Source organism: Calypte anna, chromosome 10, assembly GCF_003957555.1.
Source record: "Calypte anna isolate BGI_N300 chromosome 10, bCalAnn1_v1.p, whole genome shotgun sequence".
In the NCBI taxonomy this organism is placed as follows: domain Eukaryota; kingdom Metazoa; phylum Chordata; class Aves; order Apodiformes; family Trochilidae; genus Calypte; species Calypte anna.
In genome coordinates this window covers 21,379,009-21,403,931 of record NC_044256.1, presented here as the reverse complement: position 1 = coordinate 21,403,931, position 24,923 = coordinate 21,379,009, and the positions used below count along the sequence as shown (strand labels likewise).

General features: G+C 58.4%; 1 protein-coding gene across 2 annotated transcripts; it reads left to right on the top strand.

Annotated features, from left to right (window-relative positions):
• RASGRF1 (Ras protein specific guanine nucleotide releasing factor 1) lies at positions 1 to 24,808 on the top strand. Of its 2 annotated transcripts, none has more exons than XM_030457118.1 (27): positions 1 to 276; positions 7,618 to 7,724; positions 8,235 to 8,382; positions 9,727 to 9,819; positions 10,562 to 10,815; positions 11,552 to 11,631; positions 12,017 to 12,210; positions 12,743 to 12,852; positions 13,331 to 13,449; positions 13,851 to 14,011; positions 14,893 to 14,956; positions 15,461 to 15,597; positions 16,132 to 16,214; positions 16,630 to 16,878; positions 17,196 to 17,566; positions 17,869 to 17,994; positions 18,425 to 18,595; positions 18,899 to 19,005; positions 19,436 to 19,548; positions 19,925 to 19,985; positions 20,665 to 20,768; positions 21,151 to 21,235; positions 21,510 to 21,707; positions 22,035 to 22,114; positions 22,818 to 22,935; positions 23,257 to 23,325; positions 23,922 to 24,808. In XM_030457118.1, exons 1-27 carry the CDS (start codon positions 1 to 3, stop codon positions 24,012 to 24,014), a joined length of 3,771 nt encoding a protein of 1,256 aa, XP_030312978.1. In that variant the 3' UTR covers positions 24,015 to 24,808. The 2 variants fall into 2 exon arrangements, with proteins under 2 accessions (XP_030312978.1, XP_030312977.1); XM_030457117.1 differs by having other exon boundaries at positions 18,893 to 19,005.
• The last annotated feature ends 115 nt before the right edge of the window (positions 24,809 to 24,923 follow it).

The window sequence follows — 24,923 nt, the reverse complement described above, 5'->3', positions numbered from 1 at the left end:
ATGCAGAAGGGGATGCGGCTCAATGACGGGCACGTCACCTACCTGGGGCTGCTGGCGAAGAAGGACGGCGCCAGGAAGGGCTACCTGAGCAAGCGGAGCTCCGACAACACAAAATGGCACACCAAGTGGTTTGCCCTGCTGCAGAACATGCTCTTCTACTTCGAGACCGACTCCAGCTCCCGGCCCTCGGGGCTCTACCTGCTCGAGGGATGCGTCTGCGACCGGGCGCCCTCCCCCAAGCCCTCCCTCTCGGCCAAGGACTCGCTGGAGAAGCAGGTGGGTGACACGGGGTCGCGGACACGGCGCACACTTCCCCCCCGCCGCGGCTGCTGGCTGAGGGGGATGCCCCCGGGAGTGGCCCCCGCGGGGGTCCCGGCCCTGTCCCCACCCGGGGCTGTGGCCGCGGCTCCATACTCCCCCACGGACGCTGCCCCGTTCCTCGGGGCTCCCTGCGGCGCCCGGGACCTGGCCCACGCGTGACCGTGGCGTAGGGATGTGGTCGCTGGGGGGAAGCATGTTTCCCAGAGTGGTAGTGCTGGCCCCTTTGCCGCGTTGCCGGCGCTCCCCGGGGCATCGGGGCAGCTCACCACGGGGGTGCCGGGCTCTGCCCGGAGCCCCCCCTCCTCATCGCGGTTAATTAGCCGCCGGTAATTGGCGTCAGGGCTCCCCCCGGCGGCCGCGGGCTGCGCTTGGCGCAACGGAGCCCCACGCGTGTCCGTGGCCCGGCCAAGGTGTCGGGGCAGTGACCCTGGGAGGTCTGGGGGTCCCCTGGGCTCGCTCCGTCCACATCGTGGCCCGGCCGTTCGGGTTCGGTTTTCCCCAGGCTCCCGCAGCCCCCTTGATCTTCTCTCTCTATTTGCTCTCCTCCTATTTACCCCCTCCCACCCCCTCCGGATTTGCCAGCGCTGGGGGGGCTGACGCGCCCCCGGCCCCCTGTGTGGGCAGCTCAGGAGATGGGTGCTCAGCGCGGGTTGGGGGTCCAGGGCCTTTTTTTTCACAGGGATTTATCGCATCACCGAATGGTTTGGGTTGGGAAAGACCTGTAGCATGACCGGGTCCATCCGTTCCCCCTGCACTGCCCGGGGCTTCACCCCGTGCCCGCTCCTGCCCGGTGTCACGGTCCTGGCCGTACACCCGCGCACCCTCTGCCCGGGCGGTGGGACCAGGGACTTCCACGGTGTCACTCGCGGGGCTGGTGCTCGCCAGATGCTGATGTCTGAGGGCTGGAACGGCTCTGAACCAGCAAAGCCGGGTCCTGGGAAGACCCCAGCCCTCCTGATGATGTCGGGACCCCCCCGCAGGGACAGCAGCCCCCGAGGGGCCCAGGGGTGGGTTTCTCTCCCCAGGTGGGCAGGGTGGCACTGAGCAGCGTGTGACAGTGACAGTATCAGTCTTGTTTGTCTGGTGGCGTTTTCTGGAGCTCGGGGTGCATCTGGGCAGGCAAGGAAGAGATGGGGATGGACTGGCTTACAGCCTTGGAGGGGGAGGAGGGGGGGACAATCCCTCTCGTCGCTTCCAGCATCACCTCCATCTCTGGGACGCGTTGCGGACTCCCCCGCGGTTGAATCCCCCCGTGGCCGCTGCGCTGAAGTGCGGCTGCACCCCCCGGGGGACACGGGCGGCCCCCGGCAGGGGGGAGGGGGCTGCGGGCGGGGTGCTGGCGGGAGGCACCAGCATTTTGGGTCCAGCTCTGCAGGTCTTGCATAATTTCTGCCCGGGCGGGCTCCCGGGGGGTGGTGGCGAGCGCTGCGGACTGCGGGACAGGCCCCGGGGACTGGCAGGGAGGACATCAGCCCCTTAATTGCCTCTGGCTAATCAGGGCGCTCCCGGGAGCCCTGCCAGGAGAGCGGGGCCGTGCAGACCCTCCCCACCCGCAGCACGGCTGCTGCCTCCCGGCAGGGAGCACGGGAATGTTTGTTGCTCTCTTCTAAACAGAATACCCATGTATATATATATATATTTTTTTTTTTTTTTCCAAGAGCCGTGCCCCCTCGCAGCCCTGCCCTTGCCCTGGAGTGCCCCCCCCCGTGCTCCAGCAAGAAAGGGGCTGTGTCTGGATGGGGGCGACGCTGCTGCCCTGTGCTGTCACCTGTGTCCTTTTTGCTAGCAGCGTAATAGATGTTCCTCGTTCCTTGTTCGCCTTAATTCCCGCTGCCAGGCAGGTCCTGACTGCTGGGGTTGGTGCAGGAGGGGTTTTCCACCGGGAAGCCCCCGCGGGGAGGGGGTCACAGCCCCTGTTCCCGTTCACAACGAACACGGGAGGTTTTGCCCGCCGTGTAAAGCAGGGGCTGCTCTCACAGCACGGCGAGATCCTGCCCTGCCAAATATTTCCCAGGCTGCTGCCCCGCACCCGCTTACCTGAGGTTAGCATCTGGCTCCTGATTTATTTATTTATTTTTATCATTCGTTAGGACAAATTTAAATGGAAGTGCTGGAGCAGTTGGATGTCCGCTGCTTTGCAAACTAATTAATGGCACAGCGGATGAGATAAGCAGCAGAATATTTATGGTGCAGCTCTGCAGCATGGTCTGTGCCGGCGGTCGGCAGGGCAGGCAGAGCCGGCAGGGCTCCGGGAGGAGGGTTCTGGTTCTGCAGAACAGGGAAATCGCGGCCGGTACCGGTCTGTGCTCAGCATCACCGGCTCTGCTGTTCGAGGGAAGGTGCCAAGGAAATTTCTCGCATTACCTGTGATCACCATTAATTGTTTTCTGAAGGTATTTATCTGCCCGGGCAGCTGAGCTGGAGCTGTGAGTCCCTGCAGCAGAGGGTCGGGTTGAGATTCCCTCTTGCCCGGGGCAAAGCCTGGAGAGCTTAAAATTCTCCGTGGGTCTTTTAAACCTCCTCCTCCTTTTTTTTTTTTTTTTTTAAGTTCACGTATTTCGCTTTTTTGAGGCATTTTTTTGGCTGAGAATGCAGTGAGTTTAGCATGTATGTGTGAGAAGAAATGATCAAGAAAACCTGAAACACTGGAGAGGGTATTTTGATGCCTCTGGAAACTTTCTTTTCCATTTTTGTTGGATTTTTCCACAAATTACATTTCTTCCAGCTGGTTTGGTTTGGAAGGTATTCTGTTGCTGGGTAGGCTGCAGGCTGTGGCCTAGAGGAAGGGTCTTGGGGCATTGGGGCTGCTCAGGGCAGTGTGGGTGAGCACCCAGGGTGCTGGGGCAGGGGGTGAACCCTCCCTTCTATTCCTACATCCCCTGGGATCTGCTGGGATGTGCTTTGGGATGTGTTCACATGTGGTCGTGTAACCTGCCCCTCGGTGGAAGGGGCTGTGGAAGACCCCTGGTCCCAGTCCCTGCCGTGCTGCAAGGTGTGGCACAGCCAGGAGGACACCTCGATGGAGGAGCCCAGCAGGAGTGGGGGGCTGGGGCTGATCCATCCCCTCCACGGGCTCAGGTCCTGGCGTGGGGTGAGATCTCTCCATCTCACCTGGTGGGATCCTGTCTGGGTTTGCTCCGTGGGGCCCCAGACCTGTCCCCTGGGGCTGTGAGTGGTTCTCCTCCAGCAGCCCTCGGGGTGTCTGACGAGAGCCCACGCGATGCTGAGTCAAGTGGCAGCGCTGTGCAGAGCCCTTGACTGGGGACTCAGGAACTCTCACGAGCTGCAAGTCTTTTTTCCCACAAAGCTCTTGTGAAGGCACAGCCAAGAGCTGGAGGTTTTCTTCCCCACCTCTGAAGCCTTTGCCAGGGGTGGGTATCACGTTTATTGTCCATGGTACTGGAGGAGGCTCCAGGAAGCGTTTTGTCCCGTGGTGCGAAGCTGAGGAGCAGCTCCCAAAGCTGCGTGGGTGGGTGCACGTGGCAGTGGGGTTAGAGAAGGCTTGTGGACACCAGGGTAGCAGTGTGGGTGTGCTGCTGCCTGCTCACCACCTCCCTGAGCATTCCCTTTTCAGGAGGACAGGATAACTCAGTGTGATTCGGGGGATGTGGAGATGGAGCTGAGGCTGAGCACGGGACACCTGCAAGGTGTGTTTGGTGGAGGTCCTGTCCACACTGCTGGGTTTTGATGGGTTTTCCAAAAGGCTGAGGTCCCTCGTATCCCACACCTGCCCCAGGACAGCACCTGCAGTGCAGAGCTGGTGTATTCCAGTGCTGGGGACAGTGGGTGCAGGGGGACAATGGGTGCTTAGCTCTGTCCCAAGGACCCATGCAGGTCTCTTAACACCTTCCCAGGGGTTCTCCAGACTGGGAGTGATGTCTGGAGGACTTGAACTTCAGTGCCCAAAGCCCACAGCTGGGTGCCTGAGCAGAGCAGCAGCTCCTGTGGGGCTGGGGAATCCTGCTGGAGGCACTGGTGGAAAAGCGGGTTTGTGTGTTCCAGCTCTGAGCTGAAGGAGGAAAATGGTATTGGAATGTTTTGGTTCCCAAAGACCAAGAGTCAGCAGAGGCTGGTTTCTGATCAAGCAAAAAGGCCGAGAGCAATTTCACCTGTAAAGCAGAAAATCTGAGAGAGAAAATTGTACTGAAAGTTTAAAAGCAAATTTTTTTTGGTACAATTTATAAAAAAAAATAAATTATACAGACCACTTCTGATTAACAAATCTCTTGACTTCGCCCTTTGGCTCTTCCCATCAGCATAATTCACTGTGATTTCCTCACTTAGGTCTTTGCAATGACAGTGGGCCTGTTGGATTTTTAGAATCTTTTAATTGCAACTTTTCCCCTGTACTTCGAGCCAGCCTTTCTGCAAGGAGCTGAATGTGGCAGTAACATACCAGCATCACAGAAACCTCAGCATATTTACATGCCACCTGATTTTTATTTTTTTCATTTTTTTTGCAATGTAGATGGCAATTTGTGAACCCAAACCTGAGCCACTACTAAATTTGCAGAGGAACCTACTGATTCCTGTAGGTTCCATGGTACCTACAAATGATACCACGCAGACAGAGCATCTCTGAGCATCCTTATGGCCCTTCCTGAAGCTGAGGAAGAAAAGTTCTGCTTCTGGGATTTATTTTTACTTATTTATTTTTATGGTCAGCAAGGAAATGAGCTGCCCAGCCACCCAGCTCCTCCATCCCAGTCCCAGGTCCTGTCTTCCCTGAGCACATGCTATGTAGGTCAGGGAAGTTAAAAGCTGCTGTTGCTGGCTGTGGATTTTTCGGCTCATCCAGCCAAAGCAAGGAAAATTCTCCTCCCTTGCCCTTTGTGTCAGCTGCAATAACCATCATCCTGGTGAGCACGTCACTGTCGGCCACAGGGGATGGAGGGCAGGCAGGTCCCCAGGGGGGACATCCCAAAGGCCCCAGTGAGGGCACAGCAGGAGCACCTTGTGCAGGAGAAGGTGATGGACACTGCTGCCATTCCTGGGGGGGTTCCAGCTCGGTCCCCCTGCTCTCATTCCATGCACCCAGCTGTGCCAGGGCTGCAAAATGACCAAAATGAGCTAAAATGGATGTGAGAAGCAGCAGCCTTGGTGGTTTGTGGTGTGCACAGGTCCCCAGAGGAGGTCTCTGGGGGTGATGCTGGAGGTGGGGGCTCATCTTGCTTGTTTCCTGCCTGTCCTGCTACCACCCAGAGATGCTCCTGGGCTGGTGCTGTGCTGTATGAGCAGGATCATGGTTTGGGTGGAGATAAAAGCTGTTGGGAGGTTTGTTATTCATATATAGAATAACTTCCCCCTGCAAGGGTGCTGCACGCCCTGGGCAGAGCGTGAGGGTGGGCTGGAGGGACACAGGAGCTGCTGCCCTGGTGCTCACAGGTATTTGCTCTTGGTGGTGCATGGAGCAGTGGTTGGGACCACTGAACCCCCCTGGAGCTTCTGGGCCCACATTGTCCAGTCCTGCTGCTGCTGCTGACAGCATCAAAAAAGCCATTTGCAAAACCTCAGCGAGTTTCTAGGTTTATGTTAGAGGAGAAAGAACCTGTCTGAGAAGGCACTGCTGGTGGTGGTATGTGGGGAGGTGCTGTGAGGGACCTGGTGGGTGAAGCAGGGGAAGGCAGGTTGGGGATGGGCCCACTCCCTGCCCCTTATTTGAAAATCCAACAAGCTCTGGAACTGTGCCAGGGGCTGCTTTCCAGAGAGCCCTGGGTAGGGCCTGGGAGCTCTGACCCAAGGTGATGCCAGGTCCTGCCCCTGGTGTCCCCACAGGGCTGGGACACCGAGTGCTTGGCAGTGCCCTGGCTGGGCTGGTGATCTTCCTGAGCTGGGGTCAAGGGGAGGATTTCCAGAGTTGTTTTTTTCCTGCTGTTTGCAAGGGGAGGGAAGGAGGGAGCTGGGCATGAAGCAGAGGCATTGCTACTGCACCGTTCCAGAGACCAAAAATTCCTGGTGCATTTTCTGTCAGAGATGTTTCGTTGCCAATAAAAGCCTTTGGGGGTGGGAGGGAGAGGAAAGAGGGGTGAGAAGCAAAAGGCTGAGGAGCTGCTGGAGCTCCAGACATGTCCCACAGACAGGGGGGAAGCTGCTGGCCCCAGCCTGGCCTTGGGGATAGCGTAGGGGGTGGATCATGGGATGGTTCACTGTGGATGAGAAAGCTCATCTGCAGGGTCAGCAGTGAAGAGATACTGCATTTAAGCAATCCTGGACAGAAGTAAAGGAGATGCATGTTCACAGGGTGACAGGAACAACCCGTGTCCCCCCAAGCTGTGTCTGCTGGAGGGTGCCAGGACAGCACAGGGTCCCCAGGCTCCCCCTCCCCCTCTGCAGGACCCCCCCAGGCTGAGTGAGCACCCAGGGTATTTCCTGGGCTGTCACCCAGCGAGGGCAGGCACGGTGCAGAGTGGGAGCTGGGTGTCTGTCTGTCTGTCTGTCTGTCCCAGCCTCCATCATGCAGCGCCCTGTGTTCCCTGGATGCTCCCTGGGGGTTGGGCTGCACAGGGTGGGTTTGGGGTTTGTTGTGGTTTTTTTCCACCGAGACACCCGTTAATTCAGACCTCTCATTAAACCGAACAGAGGGGTGGATAATGTCAGGAGGAGCTTTTTTTTTCTCTCTCTCTTTTTTTTTTTTTTTTTTTTTTTTCCTTCTTTTCCCAGTGGATTTCGTTTTTAGCCCCGTTATTCCGGGCAGCATCCGGCACTGCAGCGTGGTACCAGTTTCCTAGGAGACTGCGGGGAAGCAGAGGAGCAGCAGCCCCAGCCGCGCCGGCTGCCGCCCCGCACAATTAGCACCGGTTCGGGAAATGTCAGAGGAGGCTAAATATAGCCCCGGCCTCACCCGCACCCAGCCGAACCGCCCGGTGCCGGGCCGTGGGGCCGCGGCTCTGCCCCACCACAAGCCCCAAGCAGCAGCAGGGATCGGTCTGCGGCCCGAGGGCTCCTTGCCTGAGGCAGGGGGTGCAGGCAGGGGGTGCAGACAGGGGGTTGAGGCAGGGGGGTTCAGGCAGGGGGGTACAGACAGGGGGTGCAGACAGGGGGTGTAGACAGGGGGGTGCAGGCAGGGAGGTACAGGCAGGGGGTGTAGGCAGCCTGTTGAGATTTCCCCTCAGGGCGTTTCTCATCCCTGTCCTTGCCCACAAGGAGCAGCCTTTCCCCCAGCTCTGGGGGCAGCACCTCTCAGCCCTGCTCCCGGTGGTTCAAAATGTCTTTTTTATATATATTAAGCAACCCCATGGTTGACCCTAGAGCAGTTTTCTCACAGCCCGGTGCCTCACCCTCTCCTTGCTCCCACAGCATTACTTCACCATTAATTTCAACCATGAGAACCAGAAGACCCTGGAGCTGAGGACCGAGGATGCCAAGGACTGTGATGAGTGGGTGGCAGCCATCGCTCACGCCAGGTATTGCCCTCTGCCAGCTCGGGCAGCTGCGGGCAGGGCTGCAGGCATGGAGCCTTCCAGCCAGGGCAGAGCAACTTTGATCCCCAGCCCTGTGCTGGAGACCCTCGTGGACCCTCCTCTGCTGCAGCCCCTGCACCAGAGCAGTTGTTCCTAAGAGCCTGTGCCACCAGTGTCCACTGTCTCGTTCATCTCCTTGGGATGTGGTAGGGGAGAGAAGTTTGGCCATGGGGTCTCCAGCCATTTCCTGAAAATCTGTGTTGTCTTTTCTGTTTTCACCCTCATGGTGAGCCCCACATGGTCCCCAAGTTGGTCCATTCTGAGCAGCAGCACCCCAAATGGCCAGAGCTGTCTCCTGGTCATTCACCCAGTGGGTACCCCGGGCTAGAGGGGCAAGGGCAGTGTAGGAAGGAGCAAAAGCCCCCAGCATCCTGCAGACACCCCCCGATTTCTTGTGCACAACCCAGGGGGGTCCGGGTGAGGAGAGGTGCTCACCACCACCTCTGCCCTCAGCTACAGGACCCTGGCGACGGAGCACGAGGCACTGATGCAGAAGTACCTCCATCTCCTGCAGATCGTGGAAACGGAGAAGACGGTTGCCAAGCAACTCCGACAGCAGATCGAGGACGGGGAGATCGAGATCGAGCGCCTGAAGGCCGAGGTGAAGGTCCCGGCGTCACCCCACGGGTGCCTCTGCCCGGGGGTCTCTGCCCGGGGTGACCCGTGGGCTGCGGGCGGGGGGCACGGCACGGGTCACAGCAGATGGTGCCACAAAATGCCAAAGTGACCCAACAGCCGGTCCCTGAGGCACTCGGGAGGAGGGTGCTCGGGGATGTGGGTGCCCACTCCCTCACCGGGTGGGTGTTGGTGCCCGTGGGTGCGGGGCACTGCGGGGCAGTGCTGGCCCCAGCCCCTCCTCATGCGGGGCTGTGGCTTTGCGGTGGAGGCAGCCGGGAGGAGGTGCGGGGCCAGACACCAACCCTGAGCCGGGGAAAGTACCCGGCTGCCAAGAGGGAGACGGCAGAAGAGGCAGCGGGGGCAGGAGGGGGTTGGTGTGTCCTTCAGGAGCTGTTTTCCTTGGTTTTAATATTAGAATTAAAAAGCGTGGGTGGGTGGCAGTCCCCAGCAGGAGCTGGCAAGGGGAGCTGAGGGTCGGAGCCACCAGACAGAGCTGGGGTCTGTCCCCTCCCCGGTGTCCAGGCTTTTACATCAGGTTTTGCTTTGCATTGGTTTGTTGTGTTTTGTTATTTATTTATTTATTAAACTATTTCCCCATGCTTTGAAGCAGAGATCAAATAATCAGCTTTGTACTTCAATGTGCCAATTTTGCTCACTCGATTTAAACCCAAACCCAACCAAAATAAAACCACAGCACCAGCAGACCTGCTCTGTGGGGCACAGCTTTGGTGCTGCAAGCCCTAGAGATCAGAGGGGATGTTTGCTGACTTGAGGCTCCATGGAAAGGCACGGGGAGGGGAAAAATAATCTCAAATGTCTTCTAAAATCGAATTCTGTGAAATAAAACGGGGTGAAACCAATAGAGCCATGGAGGGGCTGGGTTGGAGCCTGTGAACCTGTGGCTGCTTTCTCTGTTGTGCTGCTGCTCCTGTCGAGGCTGGTGCTGGTGTGTTGGGCACTGGGATGCTGAACCTCCACCTGAAAGAATCTCAGCTTCCTTCTCACCAGAATTTTTTTTTTTTTTGGAAGAACTCTTCGAAATAATTTTCTTGCTTTTACTGTTTTTAATGAAATCAAAATTCCAGTCTTGTTTTTCCCCTCTTTCCATCCTCTGCTTTCCTGCCTTTCCCTGTGTTTTTGCCAGCACTGGGGATGCCCCTTGGGGTTCACCTGCTCATGTCCCACTCCCCATCATGACAGATCCATCAGGACACGTCCCTGTGTCTGCAGTTAGGCTGGGGACCATTCCCCAGCACAGCGTGGCAGCCGGGATGCTCCTGGGCTCCCGGGGGTGCCAGGGTGGTTGCTCACCCCCCTCTGCCCACAGATTGCCTCCCTGCTCAAGGACAACGAGCGCATCCAGGCTGGACAGACCAGTGCACCCAGTGACGATGACAGTGACATCAAGAAGATCAAGAAGGTGGGTGGGGACAGACCTGCACGGACCCCATCCTCTGCCACCTGCCCTGAGTGGCCCTGCTGGAGCAGGAGGTTGGACTGATGGTCTCCAGAGGCCACTTCCAACCCCCACAGTGCCAGGACCCTGTGGAAGGACAAAGGGGACGTTGTCTGCAATGAGAAAGTGCTTTGGGTTGGAGCAGCTCTGGGGACAGGGGGAGAGTTGGGGGTGTTCAGCCTGGAGAAGAGAAGGGAGCAATGGGGAGACCTTAGAGCACCTTCCAGTGCCTGAAGGGGCTCCAGGAAAGCTGGGGAGGGACTTGGGACAAGGGCCTGGAGGGATGGGATGAGGGGGGAGGGGTTGCAGCTGCAAGAGGGGAGATTTAGATTGGATATTAGGGAGAAATTGTTTGGGGTGAAGGTGCTGAGCCCCAGGGTGCCCCCAGACGCTGTGGCTGCCCCATCCCTGGCAGTGCTGAAGGCCCCAAGTTGGATGGGGCGTGGAGCACCCTGGGCTGGTGGGAGGGGTCCCTAGATGGTTTTTAAGGTCTCTTCTAACCCAAACCAGGCTGACTGGATGGGATTTAGAGGAATTCTTGTCTGTTCTCCAGCTGATGGGGTTCAGAGCAGCCCCAGTATCAGGCAGCGTTGGGCACACCTTGTCTGGGGGAGCCTCCTGGCAGAGCTGTGTCCCCTCACCATGGCAGGCAGGGTGTCCTGGCCAGCTCCTGGCTGGGTGCTGACACGGCCTCGTCCCTCGGCAGGTGCAGAGCTTTCTGCGGGGCTGGCTCTGCCGCAGGAAGTGGAAAACCATCATCCAGGACTACATCAGGTCCCCCCACGCCGACAGCATGCGCAAGAGGAACCAGGTGGTCTTCAGCATGCTGGAGGCAGAGGCTGAGTATGTCCAGCAGCTCCACATCCTCGTCAACAACTTCCTGCGGCCTCTGCGGATGGCAGCCAGCTCCAAGAAGCCTCCCATCACCCACGACGACGTCAGCAGCATCTTCCTCAACAGGTCGGTCCCATCCTGGGCTCCAGGAGCTTCCCAGGCTGGGGTTGGTGCCCGCTGCCCTCCTCAGGAATGGATGTTGGGGTGCTGGGGGGTCCCCAGGAGCCAGGCTCCCGAAGCCACGGGTGAAAGCTCAGCATCACCAAGGGACAGGGGCACAAGTGATCTGCTGGGCAGTGACACAAGGAGGTGCCACCAGGGATGGTGCTCCAGGACCTCGGCAGTGAGTCAGGGTCAGGAGCCTGTCCATGGGAAGTTCTGGCTCTGGTGGAGGGGAAAGCAGTGTCCTTCAGTGTCCATACCTGTCCTTCAGTGTCCATACCTGTCCTTCAGTGTCCATACCTGTCCTTCAGCCTTCCAGGCCCTTAAAGTGCTCCAGGGAAGTTGGGGAAGGACTTCGGACAAGGAGTGATGGGGCAGGGGAGGAAGGGGGACAGTTTTAAGCTGCCAGAGGGGAGATTGAGATGAGATTTTAGGAAGAAATTCTGTGCTGTGATGGTGCTGAGCCCCATGCCCAGGTTGCCCAGAAAAGCTGTGGCTGCCCCATCCCTGCAGTGCTGCAGGTTGCCCCAAGCCCCATCCTACCTGGCACAATGCTTCCAGGGTGGAGCACCCACAGCTTCCCTGGGCAACCTGGGCCAGCGTCTCATCCCCCTCATTTTGTCTAATTACTCATTCTCTCTAATTACTCATTATTTGCCACTTGCTCATCTGCCTTTCCACCCCTTGGTTTCTTCTGCAGTGAAACAATCATGTTTTTGCACCAAATCTTTTACCAAGGCCTGAAGGCAAGGATCTCCAGCTGGCCAACACTCGTGCTGGGTGAGTGCCTGGTGCCTCCTCACCACCCCTCAGACACGTCCCACAGCATTTGGCTCCTGCCTGTTGGTCGTGGAGGCAAAAAAATGGAGAAACCCAATTGTGGGAACAGTTCCTGTGGTCCTGGCTGTGCCAGGCAGTGGAAGAGTTGGACTGGACCAGGAGAGCTGATGCTGAAGAGCTCTGCTGTGTCTGGTTGGACCCTCAGCTGGCTCTAGGGGTCTTTAGAACCCAACCTGGACAGACATGGGGTTTGCAGGAGCAGCACTAGGTCCTGGGAGATGCCCTGGGTGGGATTTGGGGGTGAGGATTTAGGGATTTGGGGCTGTGTCAGGAGCTCCAGGTGTGGGCTGGATCAGCACACCCACCTCCTCCCCTCTGCTCACAGCTGACCTGTTTGACATCCTGCTGCCCATGCTGAACATCTACCAGGAGTTTGTGAGGAACCACCAGTACAGCCTGCAGATCCTGGCCCACTGCAAGCAGAACCGGGACTTTGACAAGCTGCTGAAGCACTACGAGGCCAAACCTGACTGTGAGGAGAGGACCCTGGAGACCTTCCTGACCTACCCCATGTTCCAGGTGAGTGCTGGCACTGGGGTTGGGATGCCATCGTGGGGCTGGGGGTGCAGGCTGGGCTGAGCAGTGCAGACCCCAGCCCCACGGCAGGCACTGGGTGGTGGGGAGGCAAAGCCCGGGTGAAGATGGCCTCAGACTGGACCCTGCCTGGTCCCATGGTGCTCCTGAGACCTTCCCAGGCCATTGCTGGGCTGGCTGGTGCTGTGGGAGGGCTCCTGGGTGAAGCTGCTGCTTCCCTGGCACCTCTGGGACATAGATGGGGCAGAGCAGGGGCTTGGGCAAGTTCCCATGCCATTCCCCACCTTCATTACCTCTGAGCATAAGCTTTGAAGCTCTTGTAGCCAGCCAGGTAAGGGAGTCTGAGGCGTGGTGTCCCCAGGCGGGGTGTCCCCAGGTGGGGTGTCCCCAGGTGTGGTGTCCCCAGGCAGGGTGTCCCCAGGCGTGGTGTCCCCAGGCGGGGTGTCCCCAGGCAGGGTGTCCCCAGACATTGTTTGCCTGGCCATGGTGTCCCTGATGCCCCTGCTCTGGTCCACAGATCCCCCGGTACATCCTGACACTGCACGAGCTGCTGGCTCACACCCCCCACGAGCACGTGGAGAGGAACAGCCTGGATTATGCCAAGTCCAAGCTGGAAGAACTCTCCAGGTCAGTCCCATCCCTGTGAGTGCCCCGAGTCCCTTCCATGAGCACCCAGCACTCAGCCTCCATCTCCTGTGTCTGACCCTCTCCCTCCATCAGGGGCCAAACCCCTGCCAAGGTGGCACCAAACCCATCAGCATCCCTCAGCTCCCAGCCAGTCCCTAACAAGGAGTTTCCATTTGATTTCCCACTCCTGCAGGAGATGGGTTGAGGGAGGGGGCTGGTGAAGGGAGGGGTCTGTCTGCCCTAAATCCGAATTTTGTGATTTCCAAGCAAGAAATGTTTCAGGTTTGATGTTTAGAAACGGGGGTGCCACCCTGGATGTTGTGTGGGTTCCCCCCTGAGCTCCTGGGTCTGTGTAGATCCAGTGATCCCCACGAAATTCCCTCAGCTTTGGTGTTACCTGCTGCAGCCACCCCCAAGTGTCCAAAGGGAAAAGTGCAGATCTCATCTGAGCTCCTGTTGCCTCCTCTCCCTCCTCCAGGATCATGCACGATGAAGTGAGCGAGACAGAAAATATTCGAAAAAACCTGGCAATAGAGAGGATGATCATCGAGGGGTGTGAGATCCTGCTGGACACCAGCCAGACTTTCGTACGACAAGGTACCCTGCCCATGTGCACATCCCTCCCCCCATCAGAGCCCTGCAGCCCCCGTGTCCCCTGTCCATCCCCACCTTCCCCCAGGTGTGCTCTGCTGAGCAGTTTCATGTCCCCGGCCCCTGCCTCACATTTTTCTTTCCAAAGCCCCCTCACTCCTGGGCTGTGCTTGTTGCATCCCGGGGCAAAGGGACATTTTGTCCCTCGGTGGTTTTCCTACCGCCAGAGCTGTGTCCTGACCCCCCAGCACGCCCCATCCCGCGGGGGGGATGCAGGGTGGGCTGGAGGCTGTCCCCTCCCTGAGCCCCGTGAGCCTCTGGCTCCTGGTCCAGGTCACAGCCCTGGGGACCCCTCTCCGGGGCTGAGCTGCCCGCCAAGCCAGGGCCGGGTCTGTGCCCCCCCGCAGGGTCCCTGATCCAGGTGCCGATGTCGGAGAAAGGGAAGATCCCCCGGGGGCGGTTGGGTTCCCTCTCGCTGCGGAAGGAGGGCGAGCGGCAGTGCTTCCTCTTCTCCAAGCACCTCATCATCTGCACCAGGGGCTCCGGGGGAAAGCTGCATCTCACCAAGGTGCGGGGGGGGTCCCGGCGGCCACCACCGAAGGCTCTGGGGGGCTCCCCGGGACAGGGGAGGGGGCACCAGCTTGGGATCTCCCGGTGTCACCGGGGGTCTGGGGAACAACTTCCCTCCCAGCTGCAGCCTCCCTGGGGGGGTGGGGAGCAGGCAGACATTAAGCCAGATGGGAGAGGGGAGATTTAGGTTGGACATGAAGAGGAAACTCTGTGGTGTGAGGGTGCTGAGCCCCAGGTTGCCCCCAGAAGCTGTGGCTGCCCCATCCCTGGCAGTGTCCAAGGTTGGATGGGGCTTGGAGCACCCTGGGGGGGGTGGGAGGGGTCCCTGAGCATGGCAGGGGGGGCACTGGGGGGGGGGCATTAAAGTCTCTTCCAACCCAAACCATTCCATGATTCTGTGTACAGATTTAAGTCACAGGGCATGTTCATGGGAAAAAAGGTTGTCCTGCTCCTAGCAGAAGGCTCAGCAGTCTGTGCAGTCTGTTCTGTCAGCAGGGTCAGGCCCTGATGGGTGTGACAGTGGAAGTTTTGCAGTCAACTGAGCAAGAACCTTAAAGAAATTGCTCGTTACTGGCATTAAATTACCAGTTCATAAAATGGCATTGCCTGGCAAAGAGCTGATGATCACAACAACAGCTTTTTTGGAAGTTTCCTTGAAAGCTGAAGACAAATGGGTTGGTCAGCTGTACAAGGAGAGCTGGGACATCCCAGCAGTCTGTAGCTGTGTTTCCCCTGGGAGCCCACAGGCTGTGTGTGCCCCTCAGCAGCACTGCCATCCCTGTCCCTGTCCCTGTCCCCATCCCCGGGGTGGTGGCTGTGACACGGGGTGGGGGATTCTGGTGCTGAGTCCCCCCTCCCTTCCTTCCTTCCTCCCCACAGAACGGCGTCATCTCCCTCATCGACTGCACACTGGTGGAGGAGCAGGAGAGCACCGACGAGGAGGGTGGGTCCTGGGCAGCCCCCACCCGTGGGTGTGCTGGTGGTTGGCTTGTGCATCTCCTGGTGGGTGCTGAGCAGACAGGGGCAGCTCAAAAAGCAAAGCTGTGGCTGCTCCAGGAGCCTCTTTGCTGAGGTTGCTGGCACCATCAGCCTCAGACCATGTCCTGCTGCATGCCACGGGCAGTTTGGGGACTTGCAGCCTGGTCACCTCATTGTGGGGGGCACAGAGCCTGCACCCAGGGGGCTGGGGGTCCTGCTGGAGGTTGTTCCCATCAGCAGAGCCTTGGCATGAGGTTACTGCCACACTCCATGGCTGGGGCACAATGGCAGTGTGACAGTACTGCTGGTGTCCCTTATCTTGGGTGTGGTGTCCCTCTGCCCTGTCCTCACTGCAAACAACCCACAACATGCAAAAAGCTCCTTCAAACCTTGAAAAATCCCCTGCTGGGAGAGCGAGAGGTGGGGAGAGCTTTTCCCAGTCACTGTGTGTGTTTTTTCTGTTCCAAAGCAAAAACATCAGGACAAGACATCGACCACCTTGCCTTCAAGATCGTGGTGGAGCCAAAAGATTCCTCCTCTTTTACTGTCATCCTGGTGGCCTCATCCCGTCAGGAGAAGGCTGCGTGGACCAGTGACATCAGCCAGGTATGGTGGGGAGATGTTGAGGCAGAGGGTCCCTGGGGATGATCAGCCCCTCTGGGTTCCTGCTGTCTGTCCCCATGCTTGCTGTGGCTTTGGGCACCCAAAGCTCACACGGGGCACTTGCTGGGTCTCACTGCACGGGGGGCTGTGAACAGCACGTGGGGATCACTGAGGTTTGGGCTCCACACAGAGGGTGATGTGAGTGCTGAGAGCTCCCTGGTGTCTGAGGGAGGAGGAGGTGGAGGAGGGCAGGAGCAGGACTTGTCCCCCCGTGCTCTGCCTGCAGGCCTAGGCTCATGGTTTGGATTTCTCCCCTGACTCAGACACGTGGCAGCAGCTCACACCCACTCTCTGTTTGCTTTATGCAAAGACTGTGAAGATATTTTGTCCCCAGTGGAAGAGGGACAGTTACTGGTTGAAGAGGCCTCTCTTGTGCCCTGTCCTTCCCTGTGTCCCCTTGCCCAGCACCTTGTCTGGCTCAGGCCATGCTCAGGTTCTCGTGGCACGTCCCCCACCTCCCCCCCGTGTCTCTTCCAGTGCGTGGACAACATCCGCTGCAATGGCCTCATGATGAACGCCTTCGAGGAGAACTCCAAGGTCACTGTCCCCCAGATGATCAAGTGAGTGCTGCCGTGGCCGGGGGCTCGGTGGGCTCATTAGGAGCACAAATAGCTGGGAGAGGAGCTCAGCCTGGGACTGTGCTCAGGGAGGTGGAAAGAGACCTGTGGGGTTGGGATCTGCTGTCCCACATGGGGAAGGGTCTTGGTCGGTGGGTGTCCCCTGGGGACTGTTGTTCCATGTCGTTGGCACAAACCTCTGCCTTGAGCGCTGTTTCCACCCATTCTGGGGTACGGGTCTCATGGCTTTCCCCTGGGATTACTCCCACCTGCATTTTCTGGTGGGACACCCTGTAGGAACGGGGGTCGTTCGCTGCCCAGGACCTGTAGTGCTTTCTGAGGTCCCTGCACTCCTCAGGGGGAAGCAGCTCTTGGTTTTGTTCCAGGCTGGAACCACAGATATCTCGTTTCTCTGCAGGTCTGATGCCAGCTTGTATTGTGATGATGTTGACATTAGGTTCAGTAAAACGATGAATTCCTGCAAGGTCCTGCAGATCCGCTATGCGAGCGTGGAGCGGCTGCTGGAGAGGCTGACGGACCTGCGGTTCCTGAGCATTGACTTTCTGAACACCTTCCTGCATTCCTACCGCGTCTTCACCACCGCCCTGGTTGTCCTCGACAAGCTCATCACCATCTACAAGAAGCCCATCAGTGCCATCCCTGCACGGTGAGGCTGCACAGCACCACGGCAGAGCCCGGGCCATGCCCCGGAGGACCCGCAGAGCTTGGGGGGTTCCTCCATCCCCCCATCTGTCCTCAGACCTGCCCAGCCCCAGGGTCACTCTGGGGCTGTTTCACCTCGTCCCCATGAGCTGCAATACCCACAAAGGGGGGAGGTGGTGAAACCCAAGCTCCCGGGAGGGTTGTGGGGGCTCGTGCCGGCTGTGCCGTGCCTGGGGGATGCCCCTGAGGCCCTGTGCTGCTGGAGCTGCCCCCGGGGATCCCTTGGGTTTGAGTTTGGCCTTTCCCCATCTCTCCACCCAGGTCCCTGGAGCTCCTGTTTGCCAACAGCCAGAACAACAAGCTGCTGTATGGAGAGCCCCCCAAGTCCCCCCGAGCCAACCGCAAGTTCTCCTCGCCTCCCCCCCTCTCCATCACCAAGTCCTCATCCCCCAGCCGGCGCAGGAAGCTCTCCCTCAACATCCCCATCATCACCGGGGGGAAGGCTCTGGACCTGGCTGCCCTCAGCTGCTCCTCCAACGGCTATGCCAACATGTACTCCTCCATGGCACCCTACAGCAAGACCACCCTGGACATCAACAAACTGTACGTGTCCAGTAACTACCCCAATAAAATCCCAGACGAAGGAGAAGCAGCCTCAGAAAAGCAAGAGGAGTCACTGCCGAGCAAGCAGAGTAAGTGTCTGTGGGAGTGCAGGTGGGTGGCAGTGGTGGTGGCAGTGGTGGTGGCAGTGGTGGTGGCAGTGGTGGTACTTCTGGTGATACACAGATTTGTGCTGTGGCCACCCACCATAAAAAAAAAAAAAGCCAACCCACAGCCAACACCCCAAAAAAAGCCCAAAGTATCTGTGGGACTCTGTACCTTTCTCGTGCTGGGTCACAGGGTACCCAGCTGGAACCTCAGGAACATCTGGCAGCACTGAAATGTGGCTGCCCCATGCCCAGCTGTGGTGTAACTGGTGTCCTGTCCCTGCCAGGCCCAGAGGTGTCAGTCAGGGAGGAGTCAGACACCGATCCCAACCAGAGCGATGAGGCAGAAGCTGAAGCTTCCCCGACAAAATCTCCTACGACTCCCAAGTCCATCAAGTGCAAAAACTCGTCAGGTAATAGGTGACCCAAGGCCTGCCCTGCTCGGGGGCCACCTGGGGCTGTGTGCTGCCCTTCAACCTGGCCCTGCAGAGCTGCTGAAGGTGCAGGTGTCAGGCTGAGGCTGGCATAAGGAGGAGCAGGAACTCTCCAGTGTTTCTCACCCCCTTCCTCCCCTCCTGGGGCTGCTGTGAGCCTGGATGGGCACCAAGCTCCCGTTTCCCTGCTCGAGCCTCCCCTGTAGCTACGTGGGCACTGTCTGCAGCCCCCTCTTGGGGGCTAAGGTTCCTGCTAAGGCTCTGCTGGAACCATTCCTGTGGGATGGTGGCATCCAAAGCTGTCCCTCTCCTGTGCCCCAGCCCCAGGGGGCTGGCGAGGGGCTGTGGGAGGGACCGGCTGGGCTGTGGTCGCAGTGCTGTTGACTTTTCCTCTTCTCACTCCCCCCAGATTTCTCCTTGTTCTCTTACAACAACGGGGTGGTCATGACCTCCTGCCGGGATCTCGACAGCACCCGCAGTGCCCTGTCTGCTGCCTCTGCCTTCGCCATCGCCACGGCGGGGGCCAACGAGGGAACCCCCACCAAGGAGAAGTACCGCAGGATGTCCCTGGCCAGCGCAGGTACCTGGCATCCTTTTGGGGTGCCCGTTTCCACCAGTCTCAGCTGGTTCCTCTCTGGCAACACCCTGCCAGGGGGACCCCAGTGCTCACCCGGGGTGCCTGGCCACGGGGGCTGCCCAAGGAGCGGGTGGGTTTGGGCAGCTCCACCTGCTGCCACCTTTGGGTGCGGAGCCTCCCTGGTGCTTGTATTCAAGAAGGGGATGCTGGGGGAGATGGGGCCGCTCCTTCCAGGAGTCCTGGAAACATCCGTGAGCGATCCCTGGGGAGCAGGGGCTGTGCTGAGGGGGTCGCTGGCAGTTTCAGTGTTTCCAACTGACCAGAGGAATGGGGACAAGGAGTTTGTGATCCGGAGAGCAGCCACCAACCGTGTCCTCAACGTGCTGCGGCACTGGGTCTCCAAGCACTCCCAGGTGGGTGCTGGGGGCCTCGGCTGGAAAGACAATTTGGCATTTCCTCTGTAATTAAGCAAATGAGTGGACATCGGGAGAAGGTGGAAATGGGAGAGCAGCGGAGCCCCCGGGGTGGAGTGGGGGGGTGGGTGCTGGACTGCAGGGCTCACGTCGGGTGTGCAGGGGGGAGCTGGGGTCAGTGCCCATCCCACTGCCTGAAAGTGGAGCAGTTGGGTTTGATTCCTGTCTGGAGGTTTCAGGCTGGGGTCTGGGTTAGAGAACCTCATGGCTCTTCCTGCTGTCCCTGTCCCTCTGCTGCTGGGGGCACTGGGAAGTCCCTGCACTGCAGGCTGGGATTTTGCAGGGAAGAGGGAGGGATCTGGGGATTTTGCAGGGGATGGAATGCTCCCAGTATAGCCCCGTAACCCTCCACCTGTGCTGGCTCTGGCAGGACTTCGAAACCAACGAGGAGCTGAAATTCCGGGTGATTGGCTTCCTGGAAGAGGTCATTCACGACCCCGAGCTGCTGACCCAGGAGAGGAAAGCAGCCGCCAATATCATCAGGTGGGAGGGCAGGGGGTTTGCTGGTCCTGGACGCTGCTCCAGGCTTCCCTCTCTGTCCCGGGGCACGGGCAGGCACCAGCACACCAGGAGGGGTCCGGCCCAGGGCTCGGTGGTGCCGAGGAGGAGGATGAGGAGGATGAGGATGGGCAGTGCTGGCTGCATCCCTGGCACACCAGGACCTGATCAGGGGTCAGAGGAGAGGTGTCACCCACACCCTTGTCCCTGCCCGCTGGGCCAGCTCCTCGGTCAAGGACTTTTTTTTCTCTTTAAAGGGGGAAATGGGACTCGGAAGTGTCCTTAGGGGTGCGGAGTGTTTAACCCATGCCAGCCGGAGGTGGTGCTGCCCGGCCCGGGTAACGCTGCCTTCTCTCTGCAGGACCTTGACACAGGAGGATCCAGGTGACAATCAGATCACCCTGGAGGAGGTCGTACAGATGGTAAATCCTCTTCCCTTGTCTCTCCCCTGGGAGTTCGGTGTGGTGGTGGGGAGACAGCTGAAGATCCCAGCACCCAGGTGCAGCCTCCTGGGTGTCCAGCAGCTCTTCAAGCCTTCAAAACTTCAAAACTTTTTGGGGATGGGCTAGCTGTGAGCACAGCTGGAACTGTGACAGGCTGGGCTGGCAGCAGTGCTGCTCCCCCAGCAGCAGAGCCCTGGGAAGGTGAATTCAAAGCCACCAGGGTGGTGCAGGGTGTTTGCCACCTAAAAAAACCCCTCACAGGTTGTGCCTAGCAAAACCTGAGGACCACTTTACCCTGGCTTAGTGCACCTGAAACAACAGCAGCTCTGTCCCCTGGGTGGCTGCTGGAGTGGCTGAGGCCTCTTGAGGTTTTGTTTTTGGGTTTTTTTTAGCTTTACTTCTGCAACCATGAGTGCTGGAAACTTCCTTTGAAGAAGAGAACACAAACAAAACCAAAGGGTTTCACAAGCCCTTTCTCAAGGAGGGAGTTTTGCAACAGGCTGTTAACCTGGGAGGGTTTCCTGGGGAGGGCAGTGAGGAGGGTCCCAGCTGCCTGCCTGGGGGTCCCTGAGCCAGTGCAGAGCTTGTGTGCACGGAATGGAGAAGCTCTCACTGGGCTCTTCACCATCGAGACCTCATCGTTGCCTTTGTCACTCAGGCTGAGGGAGTCAAAGCAGAACCTTTTGAAAACCACTCTGCCCTGGAAATAGCAGAGCAGCTGACACTGCTGGACCACCTGGTCTTCAAGAAGATCCCATATGAGTGAGTGGTCCCCAGGAGTGAGGAGGGGCTCTCCTGGTCTCCCCAGAGGGTACAAAACCTGCCTGGCTGACACCTGCTGTGCAGGTAGCCCAGGCTGGGTTTGAGCCCAGACTTGGGCCTCACCCTGTAGTTTATCTTCTGGTGGCCCCGGGGTGACCTGCTGGGGTGGTGACCTCCCATGTCCATCACACTCCCAAGCCCTGGGTGGTGACCTCCCATGTCCATCATGCTCCCAAGCCCGTCTGTGCTGTCCCTTTCCAGCAGTGCTGGGGGCAAAGGCCACATCCCCTCCATCCTGTGTGGGTGCAGTGGGGCTGGCAGGGCCTGAGCATCCCAGAAAAATGGGAAATAAGTATTGACCCCCAAACACTGTGGTTTGCAGAGAGTTCTTCGGGCAAGGTTGGATGAAGCTTGAGAAGAACGAAAGGACTCCTTACATCATGAAGAACACAAAACATTTCAATGATGTGAGTGCAGCCACAGCAGGGGATGGGAGGCAGGCAAAGCCAGGCAGCACAGCCAACCTGCCCTGGCATCATCCAGGTCCTGGAGCAGGGGTTTATCTGCCCCAGGGATGGTACACGCTTCGGGGTCCTGCTGCGGGTGCAGCATCTCCTGGTGCAGCTGCTCCTGCTGGGAGCAGTGAAGGGAAATCTCCTTAAAAAATCCTTGAAGGTTGGAGGGTGCGTGGCTGCTGGGCAAAGGGTCCTCACGTGTGGTCCTCACGGTGTCTCCCCAAAGGTCAGCAACCTGATAGCATCCGAGATCCTCCGGAACGAGGAGATCAACGCCCGGGTGAGCGCCATTGAGAAGTGGGTGGCAGTGGCAGACATCTGCAGGTGTCTGCACAACTACAACGCCGTGCTGGAGATCACCTCCTCCCTCAACCGCAGTGCCATCTTCCGGCTGAAGAAAACCTGGCTCAAGGTCTCCAAGCAGGTGGGGACACGGGGCTGGCTCCTCCTCTCCCGGGAGGGTTTGATGGGCTGGGTGGGATGGTGTTGGGGTGACATGTCAGCAAGGTGGGTGGGGGGACTGCTGCACCCTCAGCGTGTTTGCTGATGACACCGAGAGAGGGAGGACATTGGGGAGAAATTCTGTGGGGTGAGGGTGCTGAGCCCCAGGGTGCCCCCAGAAGCTGTGGCTGCCCCATCCCTGGCAGTGTCCAAGGTTGGATGGGGCTTGGAGCACCCTGGGGGGTGGGAGGGGTCCCTGAGCATGGCAGGGGGGTGGAACCAGATGAGTGACACTTTGGGTCTCTTGCAGACGAAGGCTCTGATCGATAAGCTCCAAAAGTTGGTGTCATCAGAGGGCAGGTTCAAGAACCTGAGGGAAGCACTGAAAAAGTGAGTGACTGAGTTCCCTCCTGTGGCTGCTGCTGTGGGGGTGGGGGATCCATACCCCCCAGTGCTGGGGGCAGGGGCTTTGCTCTCCAGATGGTTCCAGAGCCTGGGTGTCCTCTGCAGCCAGAACAGGGCAGCAGCCCGTGAAGTGACCTCGAGTCAGGAGCTGCTCCTTTGGGCAGCAGTGTGGAAAGAGGTGAACAAAAGGGGGAATCGTTGCCAGGCACCTGGAGACTTTGGTCCCCAAGTTTAAACCCCCAAGTGTGCCATGTTCAGCTGGGGTTCCCCACCACCAGCACATGGCCCTGTAGCTGGTGGGGTCCCCCCTGGCCATTCTCTGGGGTGGGTGTGTGGGGAAGGGGTGCTGAGCTGCCCTGGAGCTGGTGCATCCCCACGGGGTTGTTCATCACTGTGTGGGGCAGGGGAGGTTCCCAAAGGTCTGCCCAACCCTCTGCCAATCCTGTCCCACATTCCCTTCATCCCGCAGCTTTGCACGGGGCATGGCCACAGCTCCTGCTTCTCCTGCTCTGCCCATGGGGATGTGGCTGCAGGATGTGGCCCAGGGCACCAGCACCTTTTCTGGTTACTGTACATTAGAGAGAATCCTTCAAATTCTGCCATCCCTGGAGTCGCAGCCTCCTCCCCACTCCAAAACCCCAAGTTAAGGCAGTTTTCTTTCTTATTTGCTGACGGTGTGCTCACAAAGTTGTGACCCTCCCTGTGTCCCCTACCTGGGAATGTACCTGACTGACCTGGCGTTCATCGAGGAGGGGACCCCGAATTACACCGAGGATGGGCTGGTGAACTTCTCCAAAATGAGGATGGTGAGTGTCCCAGCACTGCTGCAGCAGGAGTGCAGGGACCGGGTCAGAACGATGCTGCCCCAGGGTGCCCCCAGAAGCTGTGGCTGCCCCATCCCTGGCAGTGTCCAAGGTTGGATGGGGCTTGGAGCACCCTGGGGGGGTGGGAGGGGTCCCTGACCATGGCAGGGGGGAAATGGGGGGGCAGTGGGGACCAATCTGGGGCTTTTTCCTGCTCAGTGCCACGGTGCTGTCCGGGGCTGTGCCCCCCAGCCCAGCCAGGTGTCAGGACACGGTGCTGGTGCTGAGGGCTGGGAACAGCTTCTGTCTTTTCTCTCTGGACAGATTTCACACATTATACGAGAGATTCGACAGTTCCAGCAAACCTCCTACAAGATCGAGCACCAGCCTAAGGTACAGCCCTGTCCCAGGGGACACGTGTTCCCTCTCCTCCTCCTCTCCCTCTCAAGTCACAGCATCTGAGCCCTCACTGGACACTTGTGGGTGGTGGGACGAGGCCCCAGCCATGCTGCTGCTCAGCTCCCAAACCCAGACGTGGTGCTTTGCCCTGCCACAGGCTCTGCCCCTCTTCAGCATCAGCCGTGCTGCTGCTGAACCAAAAAATATCTTGGGAAAAATCTGCCAGGAATCAGGAGCAGGTTTTCTCCTGGCATGGGAGCAGAAGTCCTGCCCTGTCAGCAGCATTTCTGCAGCAGGAATGAAGGTGCCATAATTATCAGGATCTTGTGTTCTCAACAGAAGAGAACTTTCTGGCTGATAAGATAGTGCTGGAGAGGAAAAACTCTAAGCATGGAAAACAGGAGATCAGCTGAGGACTGGGCGAGAGGTTGCAGCCCTGGGATGAGATAAGGAGGGGCAGTGCTGTGCTGGTTGGCAGGAGCTCTGCCCCTCGTTTGCTGCTCAGGCCTTGATCGTTTAACCCCATGTCAGCATTTCTTGCTGGCCTCAGCCAGGTGAGTCCCCCAGCAGTCTGGCTCTCCTTTCCCCAGGTGACACAGTACCTGCTGGACCAGTCGTGTGTGATGGATGAAGAAACCCTCTACGAAGCTTCTCTGCGGATAGAGCCCAAACTGCCTTCCTGAGCCCGGCACTCGGGTGCTGTCCCACCCTGTAAATACACAAATCCCTTTCTGTTGGACGCCCTGCAGTGACTCCCACGTATGTGCTTCCCCAGCAAACCGCCCTCCTCCTCCTCCTCCTCCTCCTCCTCCTTAGGCTGCAGTAAACCTGGCATAGGATTTCCCGCATCGTTTAAGGTTTCACGCATCCACACTTCGCTGGCGTCCCGGTTTCTTTTCAATGATGTTCTTTTTTGTCATTTGTTCTGGGGCTGGCAGGGTCCCCGCGGGGCTCTGGGGCAGTGTGAGCAGTGACATCCCTGGGCACGCTGTGTCGGGGGCTGAAGGGGACACGGAGAGGTTTATCCCGAGGTCTGACGCTGCCCCCTCGCTGTGCCCCCCCCTCGGCCGCCGTCCCGGTGCCCCCGGGGTGGGGAAGGTGGAAAGGTCCCTGTGGCTCTGCTGGCTGCGTGCAGCTCCTGAGCAGCTTCTGTTGATATGCTATAGATCCGTAATTCCTTGTGACCACTCTGAGTAACATGATGTAGAGTTAGAAACCGATGACCGAGTGTTTTTATTACATATACTGTAATCCTGTCTAACCACCTTCTAGCAGGAATATAGTAATGTAGTGCTTATTCTGTGAATATTACCATGTATTTTTTACATTGTACAGTATATAAACACAGTTTAACTTTGGCAGTGGCAGGCATGCTCCACTCTACAAACCAGAACACTTTTGCTGTTAAGCAATACCTCGTGGTATGAGAATTCTCTTTCAAGCCCTAAAACTGTTTCAACTTACAGCTTGTTTGGAAGAAAAAATATTTCCATTTTTTTGTAAAAATATATGTTTCCTGATTACCTCTTGCTAATAAATCTATTCTATCTCAGGGTGAACCGCGACTTATCGTGTCTTTATCGCCGACATTA

Bases quoted from the DNA above. Each gene is read 5' to 3' on its own strand.
- RASGRF1 (XM_030457117.1), top strand. From the start codon at position 1: ATGCAGAAGGGGATGCGGCTCAATGACGGGCACGTCACCTACCTGGGG. The intron at 15,598-16,131 runs GTATGGTGGGGA...TGTCTCTTCCAG, and splicing joins GGACCAGTGACATCAGCCAG to TGCGTGGACAACATCCGCTG. The intron at 21,236-21,509 runs GTGAGTGCAGCC...GTCTCCCCAAAG, and splicing joins ACACAAAACATTTCAATGAT to GTCAGCAACCTGATAGCATC.